Genomic DNA, 27,144 nt, shown 5'->3' with positions numbered 1-27,144 from the left:
ATGCACATCACAACCACTGTGTGGCGACACATGGACACACATAGGATAGACATCTCATGACACAGTATCACAAAAGCAGTTTTTTAAGCTGAATATCTTGTGCACATCTCAGTTTTTTTTTATTCAAGAGTAAAGCTAAGTAACCACAATCAGGTCATTGCTGTCCTTCCCCTAAGGGCCCCTGTTGCTGTGGTGTCTCCTCCATTCCTCTATTGTACCAGTGTTGGTAGATCACTTCCATCTCAGCAGTTGACATATATAAATGTGTGGGGTTTTCCAGTGCTCCAATCTGTAGCAGATTCATCCTCCTCAGGGGCTTCATACTATAAATTCCCACTTTGTGAATTCTTGCAGATGTCTGTCTTCTATCTCTCAGTTCAGAATTGAACATTGGACTCAGAGGGATCCAAGAAAATCTTTCCTCATTCCCGAAGAGATAAGAAACAAGGAAGTTCTCAGCTTCAGACTTAATGACCAGAGTCTGTGGTGGGAGGTCAGCAGAAGGACATGTAAGATCCACAGAATACTTAGGCCAAGACAATGAAGGATATTCCCCAAAACCAGAGATAGAATATCCACTGAGCTGCGTGGAATCAGCTGTGACCTGAGCAGCAGACAACACTACAATCTAAGGACAGAAGAGCATCTCCAGACCAACATTCAAGATGGAGCAAGAAGCACTGAAGAAGTTTGATGAGATGAAACACATCATGGAGGAAACACAAAGTAAGGTTTATAGTGATTGTCATGTCTTCTGTTTGACCCTACTAAGAAACTTCGGTAATTTATCATCAATAATCCGGGGAACAGATGTCGTGACCATTTGTTTCCATGAGTCGTTCTCTCTAGATTTTGTCTTCCTTCATGTCTTAATTGAGGAGGATTCATGGAGAACAGTTGGTTCTACCTTTCATTTAAGGCTACTGAAAGGGAGTTAATGGTGACATCTCCAGTAATCTACAGCAGTTAAGGGGTTAATAGTGACATCTCCAGTGATGTAGATGAGATGGTTGATAGTGACATCCTAGTTGTCTAGGGTGGTGAAGGGGCTAGTAGTGAAGTCTTGGTGGTCTAGAGCATTGAAGTGTTTTATTACTGCTCCATGTAGTAGTAAAGGAGTTAATAGATGCATCTAGGGATGAGCCAATCGACTTTGGATGATCCCTATTTAAATCTCTGGTGGTGTAGAGGTTGACATGATCATCCTGTGTCCTTCCTGCAGATCATATAGACTATAGCAGGGGATAAAGCTCTCCGAGAGCGACACAACATCCGTCCGGGTCTATAGGGGGCAGAACGCGGGGGAAAATCATCAAATAGCCTGAAAGCTGAAGCAATTGTCTGCAGGATAAATTAGAAAAATACCCCAGACCCCGGGTATAGGACCACCTGCTCCTGCCATTCCCTGCCCACCCACTGCCCTCCAAGTATACATGTGTCCTATAGAGTATATACAGCTCCATCGTGTGTTGTACATGAAATTAGCCTAATAATTAGATTTTTGTTAGATTTTATTATCACATGGGGTTTATATAAATTACTTTTTAGAATTAGTGACTTTTAAAAATACCTTTATTAGTGATAATGTGGGTATAGGTATGTATATACCAACAGAGTGTGCTACAATTTCAAAATAATTTATATATATATATTTCTCTTGACAGGGGAGTAGTGACCCCTAAACAGTACATTTACTAGTGATACAAAAAGTCAGTAGGCTTAGACAGTTCGAGGATCAAGTCAAAAAATAAAAAATAATAATAAGACAGGGTCTGAGGAAAGGGCAGGGCAGACACAATGCTTACCCTAAAAGGCCCTAAAAAGCTGCTCAGCCCAGGGTGACCCCCTGATGGTGGGGGTTCCCTGTCCCCGAACCTAAGACTAATCAAATCCCTAGGTTGACCCTAGCCAGGGAAAAATAAATGGTATACAATAACCGTAATGACGATGAATCGGGAATGGAAGGTGGTTCAAATAGATGGGGTCACTACCTGCCCTTTCCGAAAATCAAAAATATATATGTTATACAAACAGTATAAGGGTGGAAGGGGATCCAGATACTGCGGAGATCACCATTCCACTCATGAGTACAATACGCACGTTTTAAAATATGCACATCTTATTACACACACCACGACGTGTTTCACCTGTATACAATCAGGTTCATCAGGAGGTAGGTAGAAATTTGGACAGAGTCCAACTAAGATGTAGATGTGATCAATGATATAGGGGCGATAGTGTAGATAGAGCGATACTTAGCTACAGATGTTCAGTAGGGAAGGCGTAGATACAGCATTACCAGAGGGCATGATGATTACAACCACAAGGGATATACATGGTAATAGTGCTGGCCATTAGCTCCCCCAGTAGCCTATTTTGGGCCCAGGCCCATGTGTTGTACATGTATCTAACATGTCATATAATGATCTATGTGTTTGTGACCAAGTTATTCTCCTCCAAATGACAGAACCCAGTAAACCCAGTAAAGGCAGAACTGGATGCACCGTAAGTATCTATCTATCTATCTATCTATCTATCTTTCTGTTGATCAATTCAAATCAGCTTTATTGGCAGGACTAAATACATAATAGCATTGCCAAAGCAAGTGGGAAATAATTGGGCATGGTCGGGGAATGGGGACACATCCAGGGTAGGAGTAAAGGAGTCTTCCAGCAGTCTGGAGAGTCTCTCTTTCTCCTCCATGGAGGCAAAGTCTGGGCAGAGATCTGTCAGTCTCCCAAAGTGGGTGTTCCTCACTGATGAGTATTTGGGGCACCGCAGCAGGAAATGAGCCTCATCCTTCACGGCCTCTTGGTCTCACTGCTGGCATAGTCTGCTTTCCCTATGCTTGTACCTATGTCGGTGCTGCCCGGATTCGATGAGCAGGCTGTGGGCGCTCAGTCTGTACCGGCTCAGGATCTTTCACTCTGGGGTTGGGGAGATTCTACAGATATGGGGCCAGTTTGTACTTCCTCTGCAGGCTCTGGTAGATCGTCAGATTCTGTGATATTCTTATGTGGTTCTTCCAGACACTAATATATTCTTCTTTGCTTTTGTGTATCATTCTCTGAATTTCCCCCTTTGTCAGCGTCTATTGGTCGTGGCTTAGTTTGGGTGACTTCTTCCAGGGTGCTTTGTTTTTCTGGGGCTCCATGGTGAAGCAAGGCTTTGTGGTGGTAGGAACTGGGACTGCTGCTATGTAGATGGGCTCTGAATGAAGGTAAAGTGGGAATCTGCCAAGCTCTGATCGACAGGCGCTGTTAGAAATACTTCCGTGGACCTGGAATAGGTGTTTGCAAAATTCTAGATGGAGTATTTCTGTTGGCCAAGAGTTCCACTTTGATCCGTCTGGGTATGCACCTGAGCCCCAGACTTCGCTGCCATACAGGAGGATTGGGGCAATGATGGAATCAAGGATTCTAAGACAGATGGCATAGGTTTTGCACGCCTTGTCTTTCAGTGTCTCTATGGCTTGCTTAAAGCTCCTGACTCGCTAATGTCTAATCCCAGGTAGGCGCATCTGTCAGTTTCTGTAAGCAGAAAGTTGTTTAGCAGAAAGGGAGGATGCCCGGCTGGTTTCTAATTTCTCTTCTAGAACACCATGAGGTTTTCCTTGGATTTATGGGCAATGCCCACGTTGTCGTAAATTTCTCCAGGATTTCTAGGTTATCTTGGAGAACTTTTTCAGCTGGTAATAGTAGTAGAAGGTCATCTGCATAAAGCAGAAATTTCACCAATCACCTCAGTGTCATGAAGGGTGAGACCTGGTCCTGAGGAGGACTCCAGAGCCACTGCTAGCTCATTGATGTAGATGTTGAAGAGGGTTAGACTGAGGCTTCATTCCTGTCTGACTCCTCGGCTCTCCTGGAAATAAGCTGCTCCCCTCCCATTTACCCTCACGCCACATCTGTTCTCAGTGTAGGAACTTCTGAAGACATCATACGTTTTTTCCTCCTATTCCGCTTTCCAGAGGTTTCAGGAATAGGCCCGGGTGCCACACTGAGTCAAAGGCCCCCTTATAGGCTATTTACACCTTTGGGGGCAAGTTTTTATGATTGCATTGTACTCGTTATGAGGTAAAAATCTTTTTTTCAATTGGTCTTTATAAAAAATATGGAATCCTTATTTCTGTACAGAACTGAGATGCTCTAAAAGCACTCTGAGCTGATGGGCTCCTTATCTCTGATCTCTGACATTGCAAACACTCATTATAGCTCAATCCTTATCTTACTGATAAGAATGTGGCTTAAATAAGTGTTTATGACCTCTTAGTAGCTTAGAGATGAGGTTTATTAGATGACCGGCACACAGTGAAAGTGGAAGTACCAGTCACACGGCTAGAAAAACAGTTAATAAAGGCCAATTGAAAATATCAAAAACTAAAATTGCCTCTGAAGTCGTTCATAGCCTTTAACGTCCACAAAGCAGGCTTAGATCTTTCCATGCTTTGTATTGTGGACATGGCTCTTGATGAGGTTGTGCAGGGTGTAGATGTGGTCCGTGGTTTGGCATGAAGCCTTGCTGAGGATGTTGGGTTGGGTGAGAATTGTCCGTCTATCTATTTAATATCTATCTATCTATCTATCTATCATCTATCTACTGTCTATTTTCTATCCTATTATCTATTTATAATGAAGCACACATTTTCCTGTCACACAGGGGGATACGAGACCCTCACACAGGGTTGGGATTTTCACTGAAGTTGGAGATAATGATTTCAGATGGTTACATGGAGCGCTGAGTTCTAATTACTTCTCAGATGTGATAAAGACGATCATATTCATTGACACATCTGACATTGACCTGAAAAAGATACTAGACGAGATTTCCTCCTGCACCTTCTACATAGTCATTTACAGAGGATATCACCGGGGGACATTCTCAGCCATCAGACAGCAGATTGGCTTCATGTTCGGTAAGAGATCGGAGAACAACTTATAGAATAAACAGCATGACGTAACAGGGACCGTAAATCCGCAGACAAGTCCTTCAATATCTTCCTTGTTTGCTCATTATTTCCTGAGATCTGGGGCACCAGATGATACCGTGACATTGTGTCACAAGATTTCTATCCTAAATGCCTATGTGTGGCCGCCCAGTGGTTGGGATGTGAATTACAGTCTGGAACAGGTTTGCTGTAATGTATTGAATTTGTTTCCAGAGGAATTCCCAACCAAAAAAAAGCTTAGAAAGATCCAAACTGTATGAAGGTAAAAGTAACAGGATCATACATAGATGTGAACTAAGAATCATACATAGATGTGGACACACAGGATCATATATAGATGTGGACACACAGGACCATACATAGATGTGAACACTGGATCATACATAGATATGGACACAAAGGATCATACATAGATGTGGACACACAGGATCATACATAGATGTGGACACACAGGATCATACATAGATGTGGACACACAGGATCATACATAGATGTGGACACACAGGATCATACATAAATGAGGACACACAGGATCATACATAGATGTGGACACACAGGATCATACATAGATGTGGACACACAGGATCATACATAGATGTGGACACACAGGATCATACATAGATGTGGACACACAGGATCATACATAGATGTGAACACTGGATCATACATAGATATGGACACAAAGGATCATACATAGATGTGGACACACAGGATCATACATAGATGTGGACACACAGGATCATACATAGATGTGAACACTGGATCATACATAGATATGGACACAAAGGATCATACATAGATGTGGACACACAGGATCATACATAGATGTGGACACACAGGATCATACATAGATGTGGACACACAGGATCATACATAAATGAGGACACACAGGATCATACATAGATGTGGACACACAGGATCATACATAGATGTGGACACACAGGATCATACATAGATGTGGACACACAGGATCATACATAGATGTGGACACACAGGATCATACATAGATGTGAACACTGGATCATACATAGATATGGACACAAAGGATCATACATAGATGTGGACACACAGGATCATACATAGATGTGGACACACAGGATCATACATAGATGTGAACACTGGATCATACATAGATATGGACACAAAGGATCATACATAGATGTGGACACACAGGATCATACATAGATGTGGACACACAGGATCATACATAGATGTGAACACTGGATCATACATAGATATGGACACAAAGGATCATACATAGATGTGGACACACAGGATCATACATAGATGTGGACACACAGGATCATACATAGATGTGGACACAAAGGATTATGCATAGAGTAGACACAAGATCATGCAAAGATGTGAACACACAGTATCATACATAGATGTGGACACACAGGATCATACATAGATGTGGATGCACAGGATCATACATAGATGTGGACACACAGGATCATACATAGATGTGAACACAGGATCATACATAGATGTGAACACAGGATCATACATAGATGTGGACACAGGATCATATATAGATGTGGACACAAAGGATCATACATAGATGTGGACACAGGGTCATACATAGAGTAGACACAAGATCATGCATACATGTGTACACACAGGATCATACATAGATAGGGTTTTCACCTTTCTCAAATACAAGCCAAGTTTACATGAAAAAGGGGTGTGGCTTATAAACGAGTGTGATTTGGCTCCAATGGTATGATCATATTTAGTTTTTTAAATAAAACGTATTTTTTTTTCAAATTAGAGAAACCCAGGCATATTTCCCATTCATTAATTTTTTAAAGTTGTCTCTGCCAGGAATTAAACCTTCAACCTTTAGCACTGAAGGCATAGACTCTAACTGCTGAGCCACAGAGCTCAAGGCCGGTCAATGAGAGATTGTCTCTGGCTAAAAACCTCCGCAGCGTGTTTCTCATAGATTACGTATTCAGAGGTACATTGTACTGGAACCTACAGATACATCTGTATACTATACATATCAGGCAGTTCTTTTTCTTTATATACCAGGGCATTTTACATTTTTGTAGCAATTGTAAAAAAAAGGTAATGGCACAAAATAATTACTATAATCACAAAACTGTTCATTTCTGTCATTTGATGGAGATGACACTTCTATTATTGTAATTGTTCACCTTCTACAATGGTTAATTGTGTGATTATTGTAATTTATTGTGTGCCATTACATTGTTTACAATTGGTAAAAAAATATAAAATGTCCTGGTACAGTACCTTGATAAAGTATTCATACCCCTTGAACTTTCAACATTATTTCACGTTACACCCACAAGTTTAAATGAATTTTATTGGGATTCTATGTGATAGACAAACACAAAGTAGTAAGTATATGTGAGGTCTGTATTTAGCTCCATCCATCATCCCATGAACTCTGACCAGCTTCCCTGTCCCTGCTGAAGAAAAGCCTCCCCGCAGCATGATGCTGCCTCCACCATGTGTCATGGTGGGGATGATGTGTTCAGTGTGATGTGCAGGGTTAGTTTTCCGCCACACATAGCGTTTTGCATTTAGGCCAAAAAGTTCAGATTTGGTCTCATCTGACCAGAGCACCTTCTTCCACATGTTTGCCGTGTCCCCTACATGGCTTGTGACAAACTGCAAACAGGGCTTTTTATGGCTTCTTTCAAAAATTACTTTCTTCTTGCCTCTCTTCCATAAATGTCAGAATTGTGGAGTACATGACTAATAGTTGTCCTGTGGACAGATTCTCCCACCTGAGCTGTGGATCTCTGCAGCTCCTCCAGAGTGACCATCGGCCTCTTGGCTGCTTCTCTAATTAGTGCTCTCCTTGTCAGCACAGTCCGTTTAGGAGGACAGCCTTGTCCTGGTTGGTTTGCCATTGTGCCATACTCCTTCCATTTTCAGATGATGGACTGAACAGTGCTCCGTAAAATGTTCAGAGGTTGGGATATTTTTTTACAACCTAATCCTGCTTAACACTTCTCCACAACTTTATCCCTGACCTGTCTTATGTGTTCCTTGGTTTTCATGATACCATTTGAACACTAACGTTCTCTAACAAATATATGAGGCCTTCACAGAACAGCTAGAGTTATACTGAGAAGACTTCACACACAGGTGGACTCAATGTATTAATGAGGTGACTTTTGAAGGCAATTGGTCAGACTGGATATTATTTAGGGGTATTAGAGTACAGGGGGGCTAAATTCAAATGCAACCCACAATTTTCAGATTTTTATTTATTAAAAATCTTGAAAACCATGTATCATTTTCTTTTCACTTCACACATACCTGTACTTTGTGTTGGTCTATCACATAAAATCCCAATATAATTAATTAAAGTTTGTGGGTGCAACGTAAAAAAAAGTTAAACAGTTCAAGGTGTATAAATGCTTATCAAGGCATGTATAGAGATATTTCTGTAGGCTTCAGTACATAGTTTATCTGAATACATAATTCACAGGAAAATACTACCGAGCTTTTTAGCTCTAGAAAATCTCCCATTTGCCAACGTTGAGCCCTATAGCTCAGTGTTTAGAGTCTTTGACTTCAATGGAAATGGTTGGGGGTTTAATTCCTGAAAGTGAAAATTTAAATTTAGAGACTAAATTAAGGTTAAATGCACAGCTATGTCCCCAGGCATACAGATATGGGGAACACACCTTTGGCATCATAGCACTGACTCCATATATAAACACAGAGTATGGCCTGTCTGGCTGTAAAAAACATACTGGTACTGACAGTCTAAGCAGAATACCTTCTAGAATGCAACCCTATCAGCACAGATGTGGACATACAGAGCCAGTGAGAATAGGCCCCACTGCATCAATGCTTTCTCTAAATGTGATATCGGTCATTTGAAATGCACAATGGGCAGTGGTAACCCATCAGTGGTTGCTTTTGTTGCCCTTCAATACAGGGGGTCCAGTATTTAAATATTACTTCTGGCAAGGTCTGCATGGAATTTGTATGTTCTCCACATTATTTTATGGGTTTCCTACCACACTGATTAGATAATATGGAATTTAAATAGAAAGCCCTAATGTGGACAGGGAGTAATGGCGATCTGTGTGCCGCGTTATGGAAAAAAACAACACTATTAACCCATTCCTGATTGCCTCAATATGTTTAAAGTAGAAGTCAAGTCTTTAAAGATGGTGCATCAGAGGTGGCCCTCCCTAGGAGTGCTGCGCTCCCGGAGCCTGAATGGCTTCCCCAAGTGGAGACTGAGGGAGCCTTTTGTTGTCTGTTTCTCTGAAGAAACTTGTGCTATTACAGCTGCAGTTCTTATGGAGGCCTGTAGGTGGCAGAGCTCCATAAGGACATATCGAATCTGAAACACAATCTAATAATAATTCATTGCAATATAAGGCAGAAGTGATGTGAAGATCACATATAAGTCCCCTAGGAGGAGCTAAAAAAAACATAAACATTTTTTAAAAATAAAAAAATAACAATAAAAAATAATCATGAGCACTGTTACATACCCAAATGCACGAATGCCGTAACAGCAAAGATTTTTTTTTTGTGCTTCAACACCCCAAGGAAATTGAATAAAAAGTGATCACAAAGTCATACACAGAAATATCCTTGAAATCTACGGCACCCACACAGCTCCGCAGACATAACAGTAAGAAGTTATGGGAACCAAAATGTGGCAATGAAAAAAAAATATTATTATAAAAAAATACTATTATATTTAATAGTTTTTTATTTTCTGTATTACAACACAAAAAAAACTATATAAATGTGCTATCATTAATCACTGTATTCATACTGACCCGGAGAATGAAGAGAACAGGTCAGTTTTATCTCATAGGGAACGCTGTAAATACAAAACCCATAAAACTATATAAATGTGTTATCTCTGTAATCGTACTGACCGGAGAATGAAGAGAACAGGTCAGTTTTATCTCATAGGGAACGCTGTAAATACAAAACCCATAAAACTATATAAATGTGGTATCACTGTAATCGCACTGACCCGGAGAATGAAGAGAACAGGTCAGTTTTATCTCATAGGGAACGCTGTAAACACAAAACCCATAAAACTATATAAATGTGGTATCTCTGTAATCGTACTGACCGGAGAATGAAGAGAACAGGTCAGTTTTATCTCATAGGGAACGCAGTAAACACAAAACCCATAAAACTATATAAATGTGGTATCACTGTAATCGCACTGACCCGGAGAATGAAGAGAACAGGTCAGTTTTATCTCATAGGGAACGCTGTAAACACAAAACCCATAAAACTATATAAATGTGGTATCTCTGTAATCGTACTGACCGGAGAATGAAGGGAACAGGACAGTTTTATCTCATAGAGACACTGTAAAACAAAACCCATAAAACTATATAAATGTGGTATCACTGTAATCGTACTGACCCGGAGAATGAAGAGAACAGGTCAGTTTTATCTCATAGGGAACGCCGTAAAAACACAACCCATAAAACTATATAAATGTGGTATCGCTGTAATCGTACTGACCGGAGAATGAAGGGAACAGGTCAGTTTTATCTCATAGGGACACTGTAAAACAAAACCCATAAACTATATAAATGTGGTATCACTGTAATCGTACTGACCCGGAGAATGAAGAGAACAGGTCAGTTTTATCTCATAGGGAACGCTGTAAAACACAAAACCCATAAAACTATATAAATGTGGTATCACTGTAATCGTACTGACCCGGAGAATGAAGGGAACAGGTCAGTTTTATCTCATAGGGAACGCTGTAAATACAAAACCCATAAAACTATATAAATGTGGTATCTCTGTAATCGTACTGACCCGGAGAATGAAGAGAACAGGTCAGTTTTATCTCATAGGGAACGCTGTAAATACAAAACCCATAAAACTATATAAATGTGGTATCACTGTAATCGCACTGACCCGGAGAATGAAGAGAACAGGTCAGTTTTATCTCATAGGGAACGCTGTAAACACAAAACCCATAAAACTATATAAATGTGGTATCTCTGTAATCGTACTGACCGGAGAATGAAGAGAACAGGACAGTTTTATCTCATAGAGACACTGTAAAACAAAACCCATAAAACTATATAAATGTGGTATCACTGTAATCGTACTGACCTGGAGAATGAAGAGAACAGGTCAGTTTTATCTCATAGGGAACGCAGTAAAAACACAACCCATAAAACTATATAAATGTGGTATCGCTGTAATCGTACTGACCGGAGAATGAAGGGAACAGGTCAGTTTTATCTCATAGGGACACTGTAAAACAAAACCCATAAACTATATAAATGTGGTATCACTGTAATCGTACTGACCCGGAGAATGAAGAGAACAGGTCAGTTTTATCTCATAGGGAACGCTGTAAAACACAAAACCCATAAAACTATATAAATGTGGTATCACTGTAATCGTACTGACCCGGAGAATGAAGGGAACAGGTCAGTTTTATCTCATAGGGAACGCTGTAAATACAAAACCCATAAAACTATATAAATGTGGTATCACTGTAATCGCACTGACCCGGAGAATGAAGAGAACAGGTCAGTTTTATCTCATAGGGAACGCTGTAAACACAAAACCCATAAAACTATATAAATGTGGTATCTCTGTAATCGTACTGACCGGAGAATGAAGAGAACAGGACAGTTTTATCTCATAGAGACACTGTAAAACAAAACCCATAAAACTATATAAATGTGGTATCACTGTAATCGTACTGACCCGGAGAATGAAGAGAAGAGGTCAGTTTTATATCATAGGAAACACTGTAAATACAAAACCTATAAAATTATATATATGTGGTATCACTGTAATAGTACTGACCCGGAGAATGAAGAGAACAGGTCAGTTTTATCTCATAGGGAACGCCGTAAAAACAAAACCCATAAAACGATATAAATGTGGTATCACTGTAATCGTACTGACCCGGAGAATGAAGGGAACAGGTCAGTTTTATCTCATAGGGAACGCTGTAAATACAAAACCCATAAAACTATATAAATGTGGTATCTCTGTAATCGTACTGACCGGAGAATGAAGAGAACATTTCAGTTTTATCTCATAGGGAGCATCGTAAAAACAAAACCTATAAAACTATATAAATGTGGTATCACTGTAATCGTACTGACCCGGAGAATGAAGAGAAGAGGTCAGTTTTATATCATAGGAAACACTGTAAATACAAAACCTATAAAACTATATAAATGTGGTATCACTGTAATAGTACTGACCCGGAGAATGAAGAGAACAGGTCAGTTTTATCTCATAGGGAACGCTGTAAATACAAAACCCATAAAACTATATAAATGTGGTATCACTGTAATCGCACTGACCCGGAGAATGAAGAGAACAGGTCAGTTTTATCTCATAGGGAACGCTGTAAACACAAAACCCATAAAACTATATAAATGTGGTATCACTGTAATCGTACTGACCTGGAGAATGAAGAGAACAGGTCAGTTTTATCTCATAGGGAACGCCGTAAAAACACAACCCATAAAACTATATAAATGTGGTATCGCTGTAATCGTACTGACCGGAGAATGAAGGGAACAGGTCAGTTTTATCTCATAGGGACACTGTAAAACAAAACCCATAAACTATATAAATGTGGTATCACTGTAATCGTACTGACCCGGAGAATGAAGAGAACAGGTCAGTTTTATCTCATAGGGAACGCTGTAAAACACAAAACCCATAAAACTATATAAATGTGGTATCACTGTAATCGTACTGACCCGGAGAATGAAGGGAACAGGTCAGTTTTATCTCATAGGGAACGCTGTAAATACAAAACCCATAAAACTATATAAATGTGGTATCACTGTAATCGCACTGACCCGGAGAATGAAGAGAACAGGTCAGTTTTATCTCATAGGGAACGCTGTAAACACAAAACCCATAAAACTATATAAATGTGGTATCTCTGTAATCGTACTGACCGGAGAATGAAGAGAACAGGACAGTTTTATCTCATAGAGACACTGTAAAACAAAACCCATAAAACTATATAAATGTGGTATCACTGTAATCGTACTGACCCGGAGAATGAAGAGAAGAGGTCAGTTTTATATCATAGGAAACACTGTAAATACAAAACCTATAAAATTATATATATGTGGTATCACTGTAATAGTACTGACCCGGAGAATGAAGAGAACAGGTCAGTTTTATCTCATAGGGAACGCCGTAAAAACAAAACCCATAAAACGATATAAATGTGGTATCACTGTAATCGTACTGACCCGGAGAATGAAGGGAACAGGTCAGTTTTATCTCATAGGGAACGCTGTAAATACAAAACCCATAAAACTATATAAATGTGGTATCTCTGTAATCGTACTGACCGGAGAATGAAGAGAACATTTCAGTTTTATCTCATAGGGAGCATCGTAAAAACAAAACCTATAAAACTATATAAATGTGGTATCACTGTAATCGTACTGACCCGGAGAATGAAGAGAAGAGGTCAGTTTTATATCATAGGAAACACTGTAAATACAAAACCTATAAAACTATATAAATGTGGTATCACTGTAATAGTACTGACCCGGAGAATGAAGAGAACAGGTCAGTTTTATCTCATAGGGAACGCCGTAAAAACAAAACCCATAAAACTATATAGATGTGTTATTAGTGTTGATCGTGAATATTCTAATCATGAATTTTTATCGCGAATTTGGCACTTTAAGAATTCGCGAATATCTAGATAATAGCGCTATATCTTCGTAATCGCGAAAATTTTAGATTTTTTTTCATCAGTACCCATGATCCCTCACTGCTTCTTGCTTGTGGGCCAATGAGAAGGCTGCAATATCTTTGACTTTAGGAGTAGTGTTGATCACAAATTTTCTTATCGCAAATATATGACAAACATTCGCCCAAATATTCGTGAAATATCGCAAATTCGAATATTGCCCCTGCCGCTTATCACTATGTGGCATCACTGTAATCGTACTGACCCGGAGAATAAGGAGAACAGGTCAGTTTTATCTCATAGGGAACGCTGTAAAAACACAACCGATAAAACTATATACATGTGGTATCACTGTAATAGTACTGACCGGAGAATGAAGAGAACAGGACAGTTTTATCTCATAGGGAACGCCGTAAACACAAAACCCATAATACTATATAAATGTGGTATCACTGTAATCGTACTGACCTGGAGAATGAAGGGAACAGGTCAGTTTTATCTCATAGGGAACGCTGTAAACACAGAACCCATAAAACTATACAAACGTGGTATCTCTGTAATCGTACTGACCGGAGAATGAAGAGAACAGGACAGTTTTATCTCATAGGGAACGCCGTAAAAACACAACCCATAAAACTATATAAATGTGGTATCTCTGTAATCGTACTGACCCGGAGAATGAAGAGAACAGGCCAGTTTTATCTCATAGGGAACGCTGTAAACACAAAACCCATAAAACTATATAAATGTGGTATCTCTGTAATCGTACTGACCCGGAGAATAAAGAGAACAGGCCAGTTTTATCTCATAGGGAACGCTGTAAAAGCAAAACCCATAAACTATATAAATGTGGTATCACTGTAATCGTACTGACCCGGAGAATGAAGAGAACAGGCCAGTTTGATTTCATACGAAACGCTGTAAAAGCAAAACTAAAACCTTCATATGCCTATGTGAATGGAAAAATAAAAAATGCTGTTGTTTTGGGAAGGCCGAGATCAATAAACGAAAACATAAAAGTGAAAAATTTCCCAGGTCTGAAAGGGATACATTGTGTAAAATAAGGATGCGGCATCCTATATTATAAATTACTATAAATCTAGAGCTCACCTACTGAACTGAAAAACTCCAAAAAACAAAAAAACAGGAATGGATGGCTTTCAGATTACGGCTTAAAAATCGAAATCCATGAAGACATATATCGGCCTGTGAGACAGACAGCCCTTCTAGACCTCAGTAAATCAACAATAGTCCTCCGCTTATATTTTTTATCTGTGTGCATTTTTTGGATAGCACATTGACCTATTCACTTTTATGGAGCCTGTAAGGGATCGCCTCTTATTCGGGGGTCACACTCACAGATATCTTCGCAGACACAGTTATAATGTCCAAACTCTTGCTTTATTTCAGACACTTTAGCAAAGCACAGGTTATGAAGTCACAGCTTCAACTTATCACGTGTGACATCCACACAAAATAACAACCCCTTGCCCGGCGAGGCTCTAACTAAACACAAGCGTATCCCTGACTCACCTAGAGAGCCCTGTTCACACATGACTTTCCTCAGCCATTCAGTCCAGCAACCTCCAAGCTGTGACACTTCAATACCTTTTGGGGGATTGTGGCCCAGTAGTCCTCCCGACTCTGGCCTCGTGATCCTTGTTTCCACGGCGTCACTGCGTCCCCCGAAGTTCAGGCTGTCGCCTAGACTTGTGGCCCCTCAGCCCACCCGACTGAGACCACTTACATAGAGCCTCACCAGGACTCTGCTTCACAAGACACTCCAGAGTGAGCCACACCCAAGATCCAGTAGCAGGATTAATTAGGATCCCTGGACATGAGCATGCCCTAAGTCCTGGACTGGAACCTGGGGAACAGGCACCTGCCCAACACATTGCCTGTTCCCAGTAAAAGCCCGCCCTATTTTAGTGGACACCTGAACTAGGGCTTTTATTCCACCAAGGCCGGGCCCCTTGGTGACACGCTCCCGGTGCACACAACCCCCTTTTTATCATGCTTCCCCGTGACTTTACTGCACATCTCAATGTTCACATTGCCACAAGCCATACATACATCTATTTTTTGTAGATTCGTTTGGCTGTTCCACTACAGAATATATACCATTTTGTTCCACATCGCGGAAGAGAATAGTCATTCCTAGTGTTGGGAGTGAGAAAAATACTGAATGTACAGAAAGGGTATCTGAATTTTGTAGACATGAGGATTGCAGACCACAGACACCGCTGACTAAACAAGGCTTTAGTGTAATATACAGATGTGGTGGGTCCCCCGGAGTTAGATAAAGCTCTAGCAGCAAACAATTACTGTGCAATTTTTGCAGTGTGGCCGATGCATTATCTTCTTGGAAGAGACCAGGTACCACCTCACAAAACATTGTATTGGTCAGTACAACGTTACATGGCACGTATCACTGTGATGGCACCATGTATATCAGGATCTTTGTTCCAGAACATAAACTTCAAGAACTTCCAACCTAAATCAATATCAGATCGGTGCAGCCTCTTGTTCATGTTCATCGGTCACATGACTAAGGCGCAACACAGTCCCATTCAAGTGAACGGGCTGAGCTGTTATATTAAGAACAACGATGATACAATTGACGGAACTGTTCATGGTGGGTCACAGCGCTCAGTGTAACACGTGGTCTCTTCAAACAGCATAGTGCTAGGGGTGCCTGGAGCCAAACCCCCCTTATCAGATATTGATGATAGTGATATCCTGAGGTCATCAAAATGTAAATGCCTGAGAACCCCTTTAATGTTGTGGCTGATCGTTGTGTGACCCATCTGCTGCCCTCCGTCTGTGGTCTGGAGACATTTAACAATCTAATGTTGATGTTCTCTTCTCTTTCTCCACCATGTCTCGTGATCTCATCTCTGCAGACAGGAAGAATCTGATCATCATCCTTCAGAATCTCCAGGACAGCACTGACCCAGAAAAGAGGAGAATCCTACAAGAAAACCGAGACTATATCCGACTCAAGGAGAATCTCATCCTCTTCAGCAAAATGGAACAAGGATCAAATTTTCTGAGCCGTTTAGTCAATGACCATCCCCCGAGGAGCATGAGAGGAAAGAGCAAAGGTTGGCATGAGAAACAGCTGGAATCACTGGGATAAATCTAGAGCAATTACTAGAGTTACACAATTCTGCACAAATCCTTCGTAGATTAAACAATCAGCGACCAGTTATCTATTACTGATACTATAGCTGATTATGGTGCTGGGGGTCTTTTCAGGGTCTCGTCTTCCACACGTGAAATCAATCTGGAGTCACAATAGCAGCAATCAGCAGCAGCGTCAGGACACGGGAAACCACAAGAGGGCAGGTGATAATAGTATAGTCATGCGGATATCCTTCTATACATCTCTGGAAAATAGAAAGTCGCCAAATCTTCATTCCTTCATTCTTTGATCTTTCTTTCTTCCTTCCTTCATTCCTTACTTGATTCCCTTCCATCTATCCTTCCGTTCTTTCTATTTTCCTTCCTCCATTCTTCATTATTTCTAACTTTTTTTCCTTTATTCCACCCTCTATCCAGGGGTAGGCACTCAAGTTGTTGTGAAACTACAATTCCCAGCATGCTCTATTTATTTCTGAGAAGTTCTGAGAAGAGCAAGTATGCATGCTGGGAGTTGTACTTTTACAACAGCTGGAGTGCCGCAGGTTGCCCGCCCCTGTAACCTTCCTTCAATCTGTCCTTCATTTCTTTCCTTTCTCCTTCCTTCCCTCTCTTAATTAAAATTCCTTCCCTTTTTCTTCCAGCCTTCTCTCCCCTTTCTCTCATTTTCTCCCTTCCACCTTCATTTATCTTTGCTCCCTTCTTTGCGTACATCCATCTTCCTTATATCTTCCCTTTCTTCTTTCACTCATTCCTCCTTTTCTTCCCTCTTCCCATCTCTTTCCTTTTTGCTTCCTTCCTTTTAATTTTTCCTTTTTCTAGTTTTTATATTCATGTCACTTTCTTGGACAGATGTGAAATTCTCCTCAGAATCCGTCACATATGACCCAACTCGGCAGAAGGAACGGAAGAGACGAGGTCCTGACAGTAAAGGTCATATACTATAATTTTGTAGCTTCTCTTGGGTGATATACGCACTGACAATGGATTTATCTTCACAGGTTTCACTGAGGAGCATTACTCGCAGGTAAGAGACCGGAGGTTGGGGTTCTCCACCAACCCCTTGTGCATCCTGTGGTGATACATTTCAACAGCTGTAGTTGTAATTTAATGAATTAACACATGACTGTCACATATAGCAATGGTACTATTACTCATGTTCACACCATTGCTGCTTCTATCAGTAAAGTATGAATGTGATTGCTCCAGAGTACTTAAAGTGGTTTTCCAGGCTTTTGATATTGATGGCCTACCCTCAGGATGGGTCATCAATAACAGATCGGAGGCGGGCCTGTAAGCCGTGTATTGGGGTGGGCTCCCCAGGATGCAGCGAAGTCACGAACGAGGAAAGCAACTCAGACTCCAGTTTCACCAAAACCATATTTTACTTAAACGTGGTCATGAACACGACCACAAATGCTGGTAATACACAATACATTTACATTTACAATGACCCTTGTGCTGCACAGCGCTGCGCCCTCCGATGGATGCTAGAGGTATTAGCGGTAAATGTACCTACTGGCGGGCTCAACTAAAACAGCCACACCTTACCTATTATTACCCTAAAATCAGGAACAATTGTTGGGTGCGTGGTGCGGGCTAGCCTGCGGTGCAGCACAACAGCTTACAATCTTATTCCATACTGTAATAATTCCCTTGCATGTTATCAGACGACAGGACACAGAGTGGGAATCTTCTCCAGTTCGAGTGACAGAGATTACTTCTGGCTGGTGAGCTTGCTGAGATCAGAGGATTTCCACTCCCAGGTCAGCGCTGTCCGGAGCTGGCGCATCTCTAAAGAAACAGTCAGGGAGTTCATACAAGAAGTCGGAGAATGTACCTTTGGAATTCTCTATCAAAACAAGAAGATGGAGAGAGATAAGGTCACCACTATAAAGTCCCGCCTGCAACTGGAGACCCTTTGTTCTATACTCGGTAAGAGCAGTGAATGAATAATCCAGGTCTAGATTGTTCTTCAGGTTACAGAAAGATTCATGAGTTACATGAGAAGAATCTGCAGAACTAATCAGATGCTAAATATCTGCAAGTCCAATGTATGTATGAGAAGATAGCCAAGATGATTGTCTATAGGATTGTCTATAGAGGAGTCTCATGTTCAAAGCTGTAGTGGATGGTGAGATATGGAGCCTGAAAGTCAAAAGTTCTAAACATTGTTACCCTTTTGCTCGTCAGTGTAAACAAAACAGCAGCTAGGCCAATGCATAACTGCCCCCCCCCCCCAATCCCTGTAGTAGAAATGCCTGATCTAACAAGAGCAAGGAGGTGCAGCTCACCTGGAATTCAGACCTCATTGTGTTTGAGCTCTAATTCCAGAGTATCCCAGGGGTGGCGCCCTGGGCAATTGCCTATATCTGCCTACCCTTCATCCCGGCCCTGCTTGCCAGCTTTGGTGGGATTGGTTGACCTTCACATGTGTATAGCATGTCGTTGCTGAGGCAGAGCAGATTATAAATATCGCTGGTTCCTCCACCACCCTGAAAATTGTAGGCTTAGGTTAGGCCCAGGAGAGGCGGTTCTGTTAGTGTTAGGTACCTATCTGCAGAAGCCACCTTGACATTGGTAGATGGACCCGACATACAGTATATTTGATCAAAAATGTGCACAAAGAGATTCAATTTTTTATGTATATTTGCTGGAGTATCACTTTATTCTAGAATAATCCCTAATCCCTAGTTCTGTTTTTTGCATGTGTAATGGTGTGCCGCCATACGTTTTTTATTTGCTGTCTGCTTGCTGAGGGTAAAGTGAGTTTCAACCTGCCCTGTTCTTTGCTCACATAAGAGATAAGCCAACGCCTGGGGAGACTGCTTGTTCCCCGATCTCCATTAACATCCGCAGACTCGGCCAGCCCAACATACACCACACATGAATGGTGGAGGAGGATTCATTAACCAGCTGGTAAACAGGCAGTTTCAGATGGTGATCTTGTAGAGAACCTCCCAGAAGAAAACCAGAGTAAGTCTGGGAAGGATCTCATTCACCCAGGTCATGGTTTACCAGTGGTAATAAGTCAGAGCAACTAGTGGACTTTTGTATTTTTTCTTAAAAGTGTTTTGTTAGTCATCCAACCAACTTTCTCAATTAGAATGACTTATAGAATCTCCAATATTACATACTTTTAAGTCAATCATGCTAACTGAGAAAGCTAGTTGGATAACTAAAACACCATAAAGAAAAAAGTACAGGTCCAATAGTTGCTCTGACTTATTACTACTGATAAAACCATCAGTGGTCTCCAATGTTCTCCAGTGGTCCATGGCTTTTCAGCAGGCTGGACAAGTCTAAGGGGATCCAGGGGTCAGTGACCACAGCCCCCTATCCTTGTTACTCTTGTTACATCCCCCACAGCTCTGCAACTACATGTAAACAAAGGGCCAGAACAGATATAGGAAAATGAGGAACTGTAACTTTGTTTTGCCTAAAACTTGCTTAGCTTTCTGACCATCAGATTTACAGTGTTTTTGTTTTATTTATATAAGTTGAACAACCCTGTTAAGAAATATAAGAGAAATGCTTGAGTTACTGTACGTCCAACCCCTACTGGACGTAGAAGACATTGGTCGGTCACTATGAGATTTGCGTGATGTCAGTTTTGTTTGAACATTGCAGAGTACGGTCATGTGGAAATTCTTTTTTTTACTATTTTTCATCACTATTAATAAAAGAAGAGGGGCTCTGACAACGTCTAGGCCAGTGTTGTTATAAAATCATGGAGGTTGTCACCATAACAACAAGCCTTATTACAGCATTACAAATGTATTTATTAGTTCATAATAATAAATGATGCCTCCTGCCATGATGACCTGTGACCTCTGCTGTGTACAGGGAAGCAGAACGTGATCATTCTCATTGATGACGTAGAGGACAGCAGTGACAATGAGAAGTCCCGCATCCTGAAAACACAGCATGAGGCTGCACAATGGGCCGCAAATTTACTTCTTGTGTCGGACCTGGACAAGATGATGAGTCTGGAAATGATAAAGAGGAAATTACGGATACAGATGCAGATACAAGGCTCAGGTGATGAACACTCATTTTACTTACTCTTTGTCTCAGTTTTGGTAAATTTACTGAGAGATGATTCTGCTGACCCCACCGTCTAATGATAATGAGATGACTCTGCTGACCCCACCGTCTAATGATAATGAGATGACTCTGCTGACCTCACCCTCTAATGATAATGAGATGACTCTGCTGACCTCACCCTCTAATGATAATGAGATGACTCTGCTGACATCACCCTCTAATGATAATGAGATAAACTCTGGTGACCCCACCGTCTAATGATAATGAGATGACTGTGCTGACCCCACTGTCTAATGATAATGAGATGACTGTGCTGACCCCACTGTCTAATGATAATGAGATGACTGTGCTGACCCCACTGTCTAATGATAATGAGATGACTGTGCTGACCCCACTGTCTAATGATAATGAGATGACTGTGCTGACCTCACCCTCTACTGATAATGAGATGACTCTGCTGACCCCACTGTCTAATGATAATGAGATGACTGTGTTGACCTCACCCTCTAATGATAATGAGATGACTGTGCTGACCTCCCCCTCTAATGATAATGAGATGACTCTGCTGACCTCACCCTCTAATGATAATGAGATGACTCTGCTGACCCCACCGTCTAATGATAATGAGATGACTCTGCTGACCCCACTGTCTAATGATAATGAGATGACTGTGCTGACCCCACTGTCTAATGATAATGAGATGACTCTGCTGACCTCACCCTCTAATGATAATGAGATGACTCTGCTGACCCCACCCTCTAATGATAATGAGATGACTCTGCTGACCCCACCGTCTAATGATAATGAGATGACTCTGCTGACCCCACTGTCTAATGATAATGAGATGACTCTGCTGACCCCACTGTCTAATGATAATGAGATGACTCTGCTGACCCCACCCTCTAATGATAATGAGATGACTCTGCTGACCCCACCGTCTAATGATAATGAGATGACTCTGCTGACCCCACTGTCTAATGATAATGAGATGACTGTGCTGACCTCACCCTCTAATGATAATGGGATGACTCTGCTGACCCCACTGTCTAATGATAATGAGATGACTGTGCTGACCTCACCCTCTAATGATAATGAGATGACTCTGCTGACCCCACCCTCTAATGATAATGAGATGACTCTGCTGACCCCACCGTCTAATGATAATGAGATGACTCTGCTGACCCCACTGTCTAATGATAATGAGATGACTCTGCTGACCCCACTGTCTAATGATAATGAGATGACTCTGCTGACCCCACCCTCTAATGATAATGAGATGACTCTGCTGACCCCACCGTCTAATGATAATGAGATGACTCTGCTGACCCTGCCCTCTAATGATAATGAGATGACTGTGCTGACCCCACTGTCTAATGATAATGAGATGACTCTGCTGACCTCACCCTCTAATGATAATGGGGTGACTCTGCTGACCCCACTGTCTAATGATAATGAGATGACTCTGCTGACCTCACCCTCTAATGATAATGAGATGACTCTGCTGACCCCACTGTCTAATGATAATGAGATGACTCTGCTGACCTCACCCTCTAATGATAATGGGATGACTCTGCTGAATACATCTGATAACGATTATGTGATGACTCTGCTGACCTTACCCTCTCATTATCATGGGATGACTCTGCTGACCTCACCCTTTAATGATAATGAGAAGACTCTGCTGACCCCACTGTCTAATGATAATGAGATGACTCTGCTGACCTCACCCTCTAATGATAATGGGATGACTCTGCTGACTACATCTGATAACGATTATGAGATGACTCTGCTGACCTTACCCTCTCATTATCATGGGATGACTCTGCTGACCTCACCCTTTAATGATAATGAGAAGATGCTGATGACTCCTCCCTCCAAAGATAATAGGATGACTTTGCTGATCACACCCTCTAATGATAATGAGATGACTCTACTGACTCCATCCTTTAATGATAATCAGATGACTCTGCTGACCCCATCTTCTAATGATAATGAGATGAATCTTCATTGTCCTTTACGCTGATTGGTGTCAGGTATATTAGCTATCTGAGTTATTATAACAAATGCTGAGAATTGTTGTGTATTTATCCTTCATCTTGTTTCATACATTGTTTTATTATAGATAGCATCATCTCTACAAATCCGGTCAAACATAGGAAGTCCAGTATAATGAGAAGATTTTCTTCCTTTGGTAAAATGTGATTTATTGCGTTCCTAATCTGTGTACTTTATGTAATAATAACACAACTAATATGACCATGTCATGTGACAACTACAATCCTCTATCACTTTACAGGTAGGAAACCTAGGGACAAAGAACATTACACTTCACAGGTAAGATATAATGAGGTGGCAATGAGCATCTTCACCACCACCAAGACTTCATGGTCCATAGAACAACATTTGCTATAGTTCATAGCGGATGTCTAGGTAAGGGAGCCCCTCCAGGACATTCATAAGCCATAATAGCTCAAGGTATTACAACTTTTCCCAAGCCTAGATTTACACATTTGCCATCATTTGCTCAAGGCCTGTGGATGGTCCGAGTCATTGTCCAAAGTATATGAGCCTTTGATGTTAATCCTAAAACTGTTGTTATGTATGGAGTCTGCACTATGTTGTCTATCAGGAGTCTGCACTCTGAGCAATAGATAATGAGCTCTTTGACCTGTTATTGTAGAAGGATAAATGAGACTCTACTAGTGTTTTCCCGCCTTTTACTCCAGTGAACATCTTCTAAACATTCTGCCTTTTATCAGGGACCAGAAATAAAATGTCACACAGTTGGAATATTCTCAAGATCAAGTGACAGGGATTACTCCTGGCTGGTGGCAGAGCTTAGATCAGAAGCTTTCGATCGTCATGTTTCCAGTGTCCAAAGTTACATCATCTCTAACAACCAAAACTACCAGAAGTTCTTAGATACCGTCAGCCAGTGCACGTTCGTGATCCTTTATCACAGCAAGAACAGAGGACGAGTCAACGTCACCAATGTGACTGACTCTCTGTATGACCAGGAACTGGAAACCCTTTATATGATACTTGGTAAGAGATGAGATCTGGGGGACATGTTCTTCTTTATAGTTCATTATTTCCTGGATGATCACAGTGGACAGAGCAGAGATTTAGAGGAAGTAAAAGGATTGTATATCCCAGAAAATAAGCAAAGCAAGTAATACTGCAGAGAACATAGCCATCCACCAACAATTCAGTACTCCTGACAGGAGGAACTTGTCAACCCTGGTTACCCGCAGTTATCATTCCTCTATGCATATGTCGTGACATGTGTGATGATATTACTCATCTGTGACACTGCAGAAGAACGAGGCTCTGACAATCTCTCAGGCATCTTCATGAAACAGACGGTGGTTGTGTCACTACAGAGAGACCATGGAAAAGGGACTAGAACAGAAACTGAGTGCGAGCGAAGATGACTATGGTAGTAAGATGAGGGTTATGACAGAAGTCATGGTACTACCACAGATTATCCGAGGTTAGAGCTGATTATGACATTAGCTAATTATACTTGTTATCTTTAAAGTGAAACTCTATACAAAAAATGAATCGCCCACAACCGAAGCCTCTGCCCTCCATGGCCACCTGACAGTTTACAGATCTGACAGGCACCGGCCATTGTAGTATTCCCCATGGGGACTAGCAGGCAGCCCAGCTAGCACAGGCTTCCGCTGGGACTGACCTCAACCTGAATGATAGATTACTGGCCAGAGTTAATAATAGTTGATAATAAATACTCAAATATTAGTCATTGTTCTGGTGACTACAGGAGGAGCAGCCATATTAGATGCCACTTGCTTACTTCTTGATCAGGCTGTTCTCTTAGAAAATACTTCAAAAGTGACAACTAAAATGGAGACACTTCCTGTTTTGTAAACATTTCAGCCATATCTGGAAATCCTCTTTAATACCAAAAACCTCTATAAATAATGAAAATGTCAATAGCACAATCCCTGGCTTTGATGGGGCTCTCCTGTGTACAGGGAAGAAGAACGTGCTGGTTATCATTGATGATCTGGAGGACAGCAGTAATCCCCGAAAGACGTGGATCCTGCAGGAGCAGAACAGCATTGAGGAATGGGCCGCTGACTTACTTCTAGTGTCACACAATGATAAGAAGGACAGGAGGATACTGAGACAGAAAATGAATACACTAAAGAATCTTCTGCAAGGTCCAGGTATGTTCATGTCATGGTTAAGACCTGTTCTATGTACCTCCCATCAGCCCAGGGACCACGTGTCCCCAGTTATTGTTTGCTTAATTAATTGCATGATGCTAGTATGAAGTGTGAAGACATCCTTCTATGCTGAGATCTGCACACATGATATTACCAAATCCCGTCTATGTCCACATGGACTCACATGACTGCCAATAATGAAGCCTCAGAGGATGTAGATGATGTTGGTAGTTGGATGAAGATTTGGTAGTTTGGATCCATATAAGATCTTCCTGTAAACACCAGACCGGGTAAAAAGTAGAATGAGACATGTGGTCTCAATATTGCCTAAGGGGGTCAGACCTTCCTAAGGACATTTCAGGCCCTTGAGTGCTATACGTTGCTTTCCTCTCAATGGTGGCAGAAGGAACACAGCTGTACACAAATGTGACTTTAAATAAAACTAATTTTAGTAGACTCACATGGGGCAACAGGCTTAGTGGTTACAGGAATCTTAAATGAGGTGGCAGGCTTGATAGTTACAGTCTCATGTGGGACACGGTTGTAGTCTTTATTTAGTGGAAACAAACAAAAGGAACACAATCTCTTTAAGAAGCAGCAGCTTACTCCCCCTTCCCTGGGTAACGACACTCGGACTGTAGTTTCCTCGGGGAACAGTTGTACTTTCAGTTGACACCACAGCACTTCCTCCTCATGGACCAGTAATGATCAATCGACCCAGACACTCAGTATTCTTCTCTCCGCAGCACACACATATTATTGCACACAGGTCACCAACGTCCAGGACATGATGTTTCCCTTTGCCCACAGATACACCACTGAGAAAGTCCAGATAACTGGACATGTTGAATAAAGTGTTCTAAACTGTAAAGACTTTTGTGAAGTGCTGTCGACTTCCGTCTTACAATTACGGACTGCCGAGTCCTCCACAGACACCCTCCATGGTGAATGATTTCAGCTCTAATTTTCTCTGAAGATTGCTAACAGTTCAGACACTTCTGTTCCACATCCTGAGCAGAAGGCTGAGTAATCTCTATCACAGACATGGCTTCTCTACAAGGATCTAGCTACTTAAGAGTGTGGGTGGCGGGTTGTCTATGAACTACCCATATGCTCTAGCTTCCCACTCGTCTACGGTGCCCAGACACTTAACTTCCCTATCCAGGGCCGGAGGTGGTGCACCTGTATGATGAATAACACCCACCACCACTTGCTAGCTAACGACAGGCAGGTGTATTGCTGGTTCTTTCTATCTCACTAATCACAACATCACTCAGCTCACCCTCTGCATCTCTCTCACCACAAGGTGTTAACCCTTCATTGCCACAAATTTACCTTAACAAATCATTGCAATGTAGATTAAATACAGTGTGTTTCCCAAATGTAATATTGTGCCCATCTTCAATGCCCACCAGCATCCTGCTGACGGCAATGTAACCTCCAAAGTGACATCATCACATCATTATACATTCCCGCCATGATCTAAATACATACAGGATGTTTCACTCGCAGTAGTGCACATCATACATGTGGTTACATCGATGACGTCTGTCAGCAGTATAAGAGACTTTTACATGGCATCACAACATGACGTATCATTCATGGTGCAAATGACATAGAATACTTAAGGGTGGGGAGAAACACATGCATAAACATCACGTAAGCATAATGCTCCCGTGTCCTCAGCAACAGTCACAAACTGGGTAACAGTTCAAATGTGATGGTATTGCCACGACTATATGATCAACTGTAACCCAAAGCAGAAGGACACAGAAAAGGATCTCTCTGTAAGAGGGGCAGAGCTGTTTCACCCCTCGTACAAGTGCAGCCTTTGGATCTCAGCATAGAAGAAGAATGGGTTACAAAATGTCTTCCACTTGTCTTCTGGGAGGTTTCCTTTGAAAGAATAATGTTTATTATGCTATTAGGTCTCAATTTTATATCTTATTATGTGTGGTCCTGTGTGAATACCTGGGGTAACAGGACTCAATGGTTCTCAGATAACAGAAGATCCACCATGAAGTATTTTTAGGAACAGAAGACGGCTTACTATATGTGAATATACAATCTCTCTCGACCGGATTAAGACTCGTCGGGGTCAATGCTCTGAGAAAGTTCAGCAAAAAGTCAAT

General features: G+C 41.4%; 1 protein-coding gene across 1 annotated transcript; it reads left to right on the top strand.

The window, feature by feature from the left end:
* Nucleotides 1-665: 665 nt before the first annotated feature.
* On the top strand, nucleotides 666-27,144 carry LOC122945565. Its single transcript, XM_044304630.1, has 12 exons — nucleotides 666-726; nucleotides 16,535-16,735; nucleotides 16,890-16,979; nucleotides 17,625-17,690; nucleotides 17,774-17,799; nucleotides 18,443-18,707; nucleotides 20,619-20,813; nucleotides 22,942-23,010; nucleotides 23,116-23,153; nucleotides 23,579-23,864; nucleotides 24,818-25,012; nucleotides 27,013-27,144. Exons 1-12 carry the CDS (start codon nucleotides 666-668, stop codon nucleotides 27,042-27,044), a joined length of 1,524 nt encoding a protein of 507 aa, XP_044160565.1. The 3' UTR covers nucleotides 27,045-27,144.

This window comes from Bufo gargarizans, chromosome 8 (assembly GCF_014858855.1).
Source record: "Bufo gargarizans isolate SCDJY-AF-19 chromosome 8, ASM1485885v1, whole genome shotgun sequence".
NCBI classification, from domain to species: Eukaryota; Metazoa; Chordata; class Amphibia; order Anura; family Bufonidae; genus Bufo; species Bufo gargarizans.
This window is presented reverse-complemented; position numbering and strand designations above follow the sequence as displayed.

Coding starts and splice junctions, on each gene's coding strand:
- LOC122945565 (XM_044304630.1), top strand. CDS start 666: ATGGAGCAAGAAGCACTGAAGAAGTTTGATGAGATGAAACACATCATG. Junction 727..16,534: donor CATCATGGAGGAAACACAAA/GTAAGGTTTATA, acceptor TCATCTCTGCAG/ACAGGAAGAATCTGATCATC. Junction 23,865..24,817: donor AACCCTTTATATGATACTTG/GTAAGAGATGAG, acceptor TCCTGTGTACAG/GGAAGAAGAACGTGCTGGTT.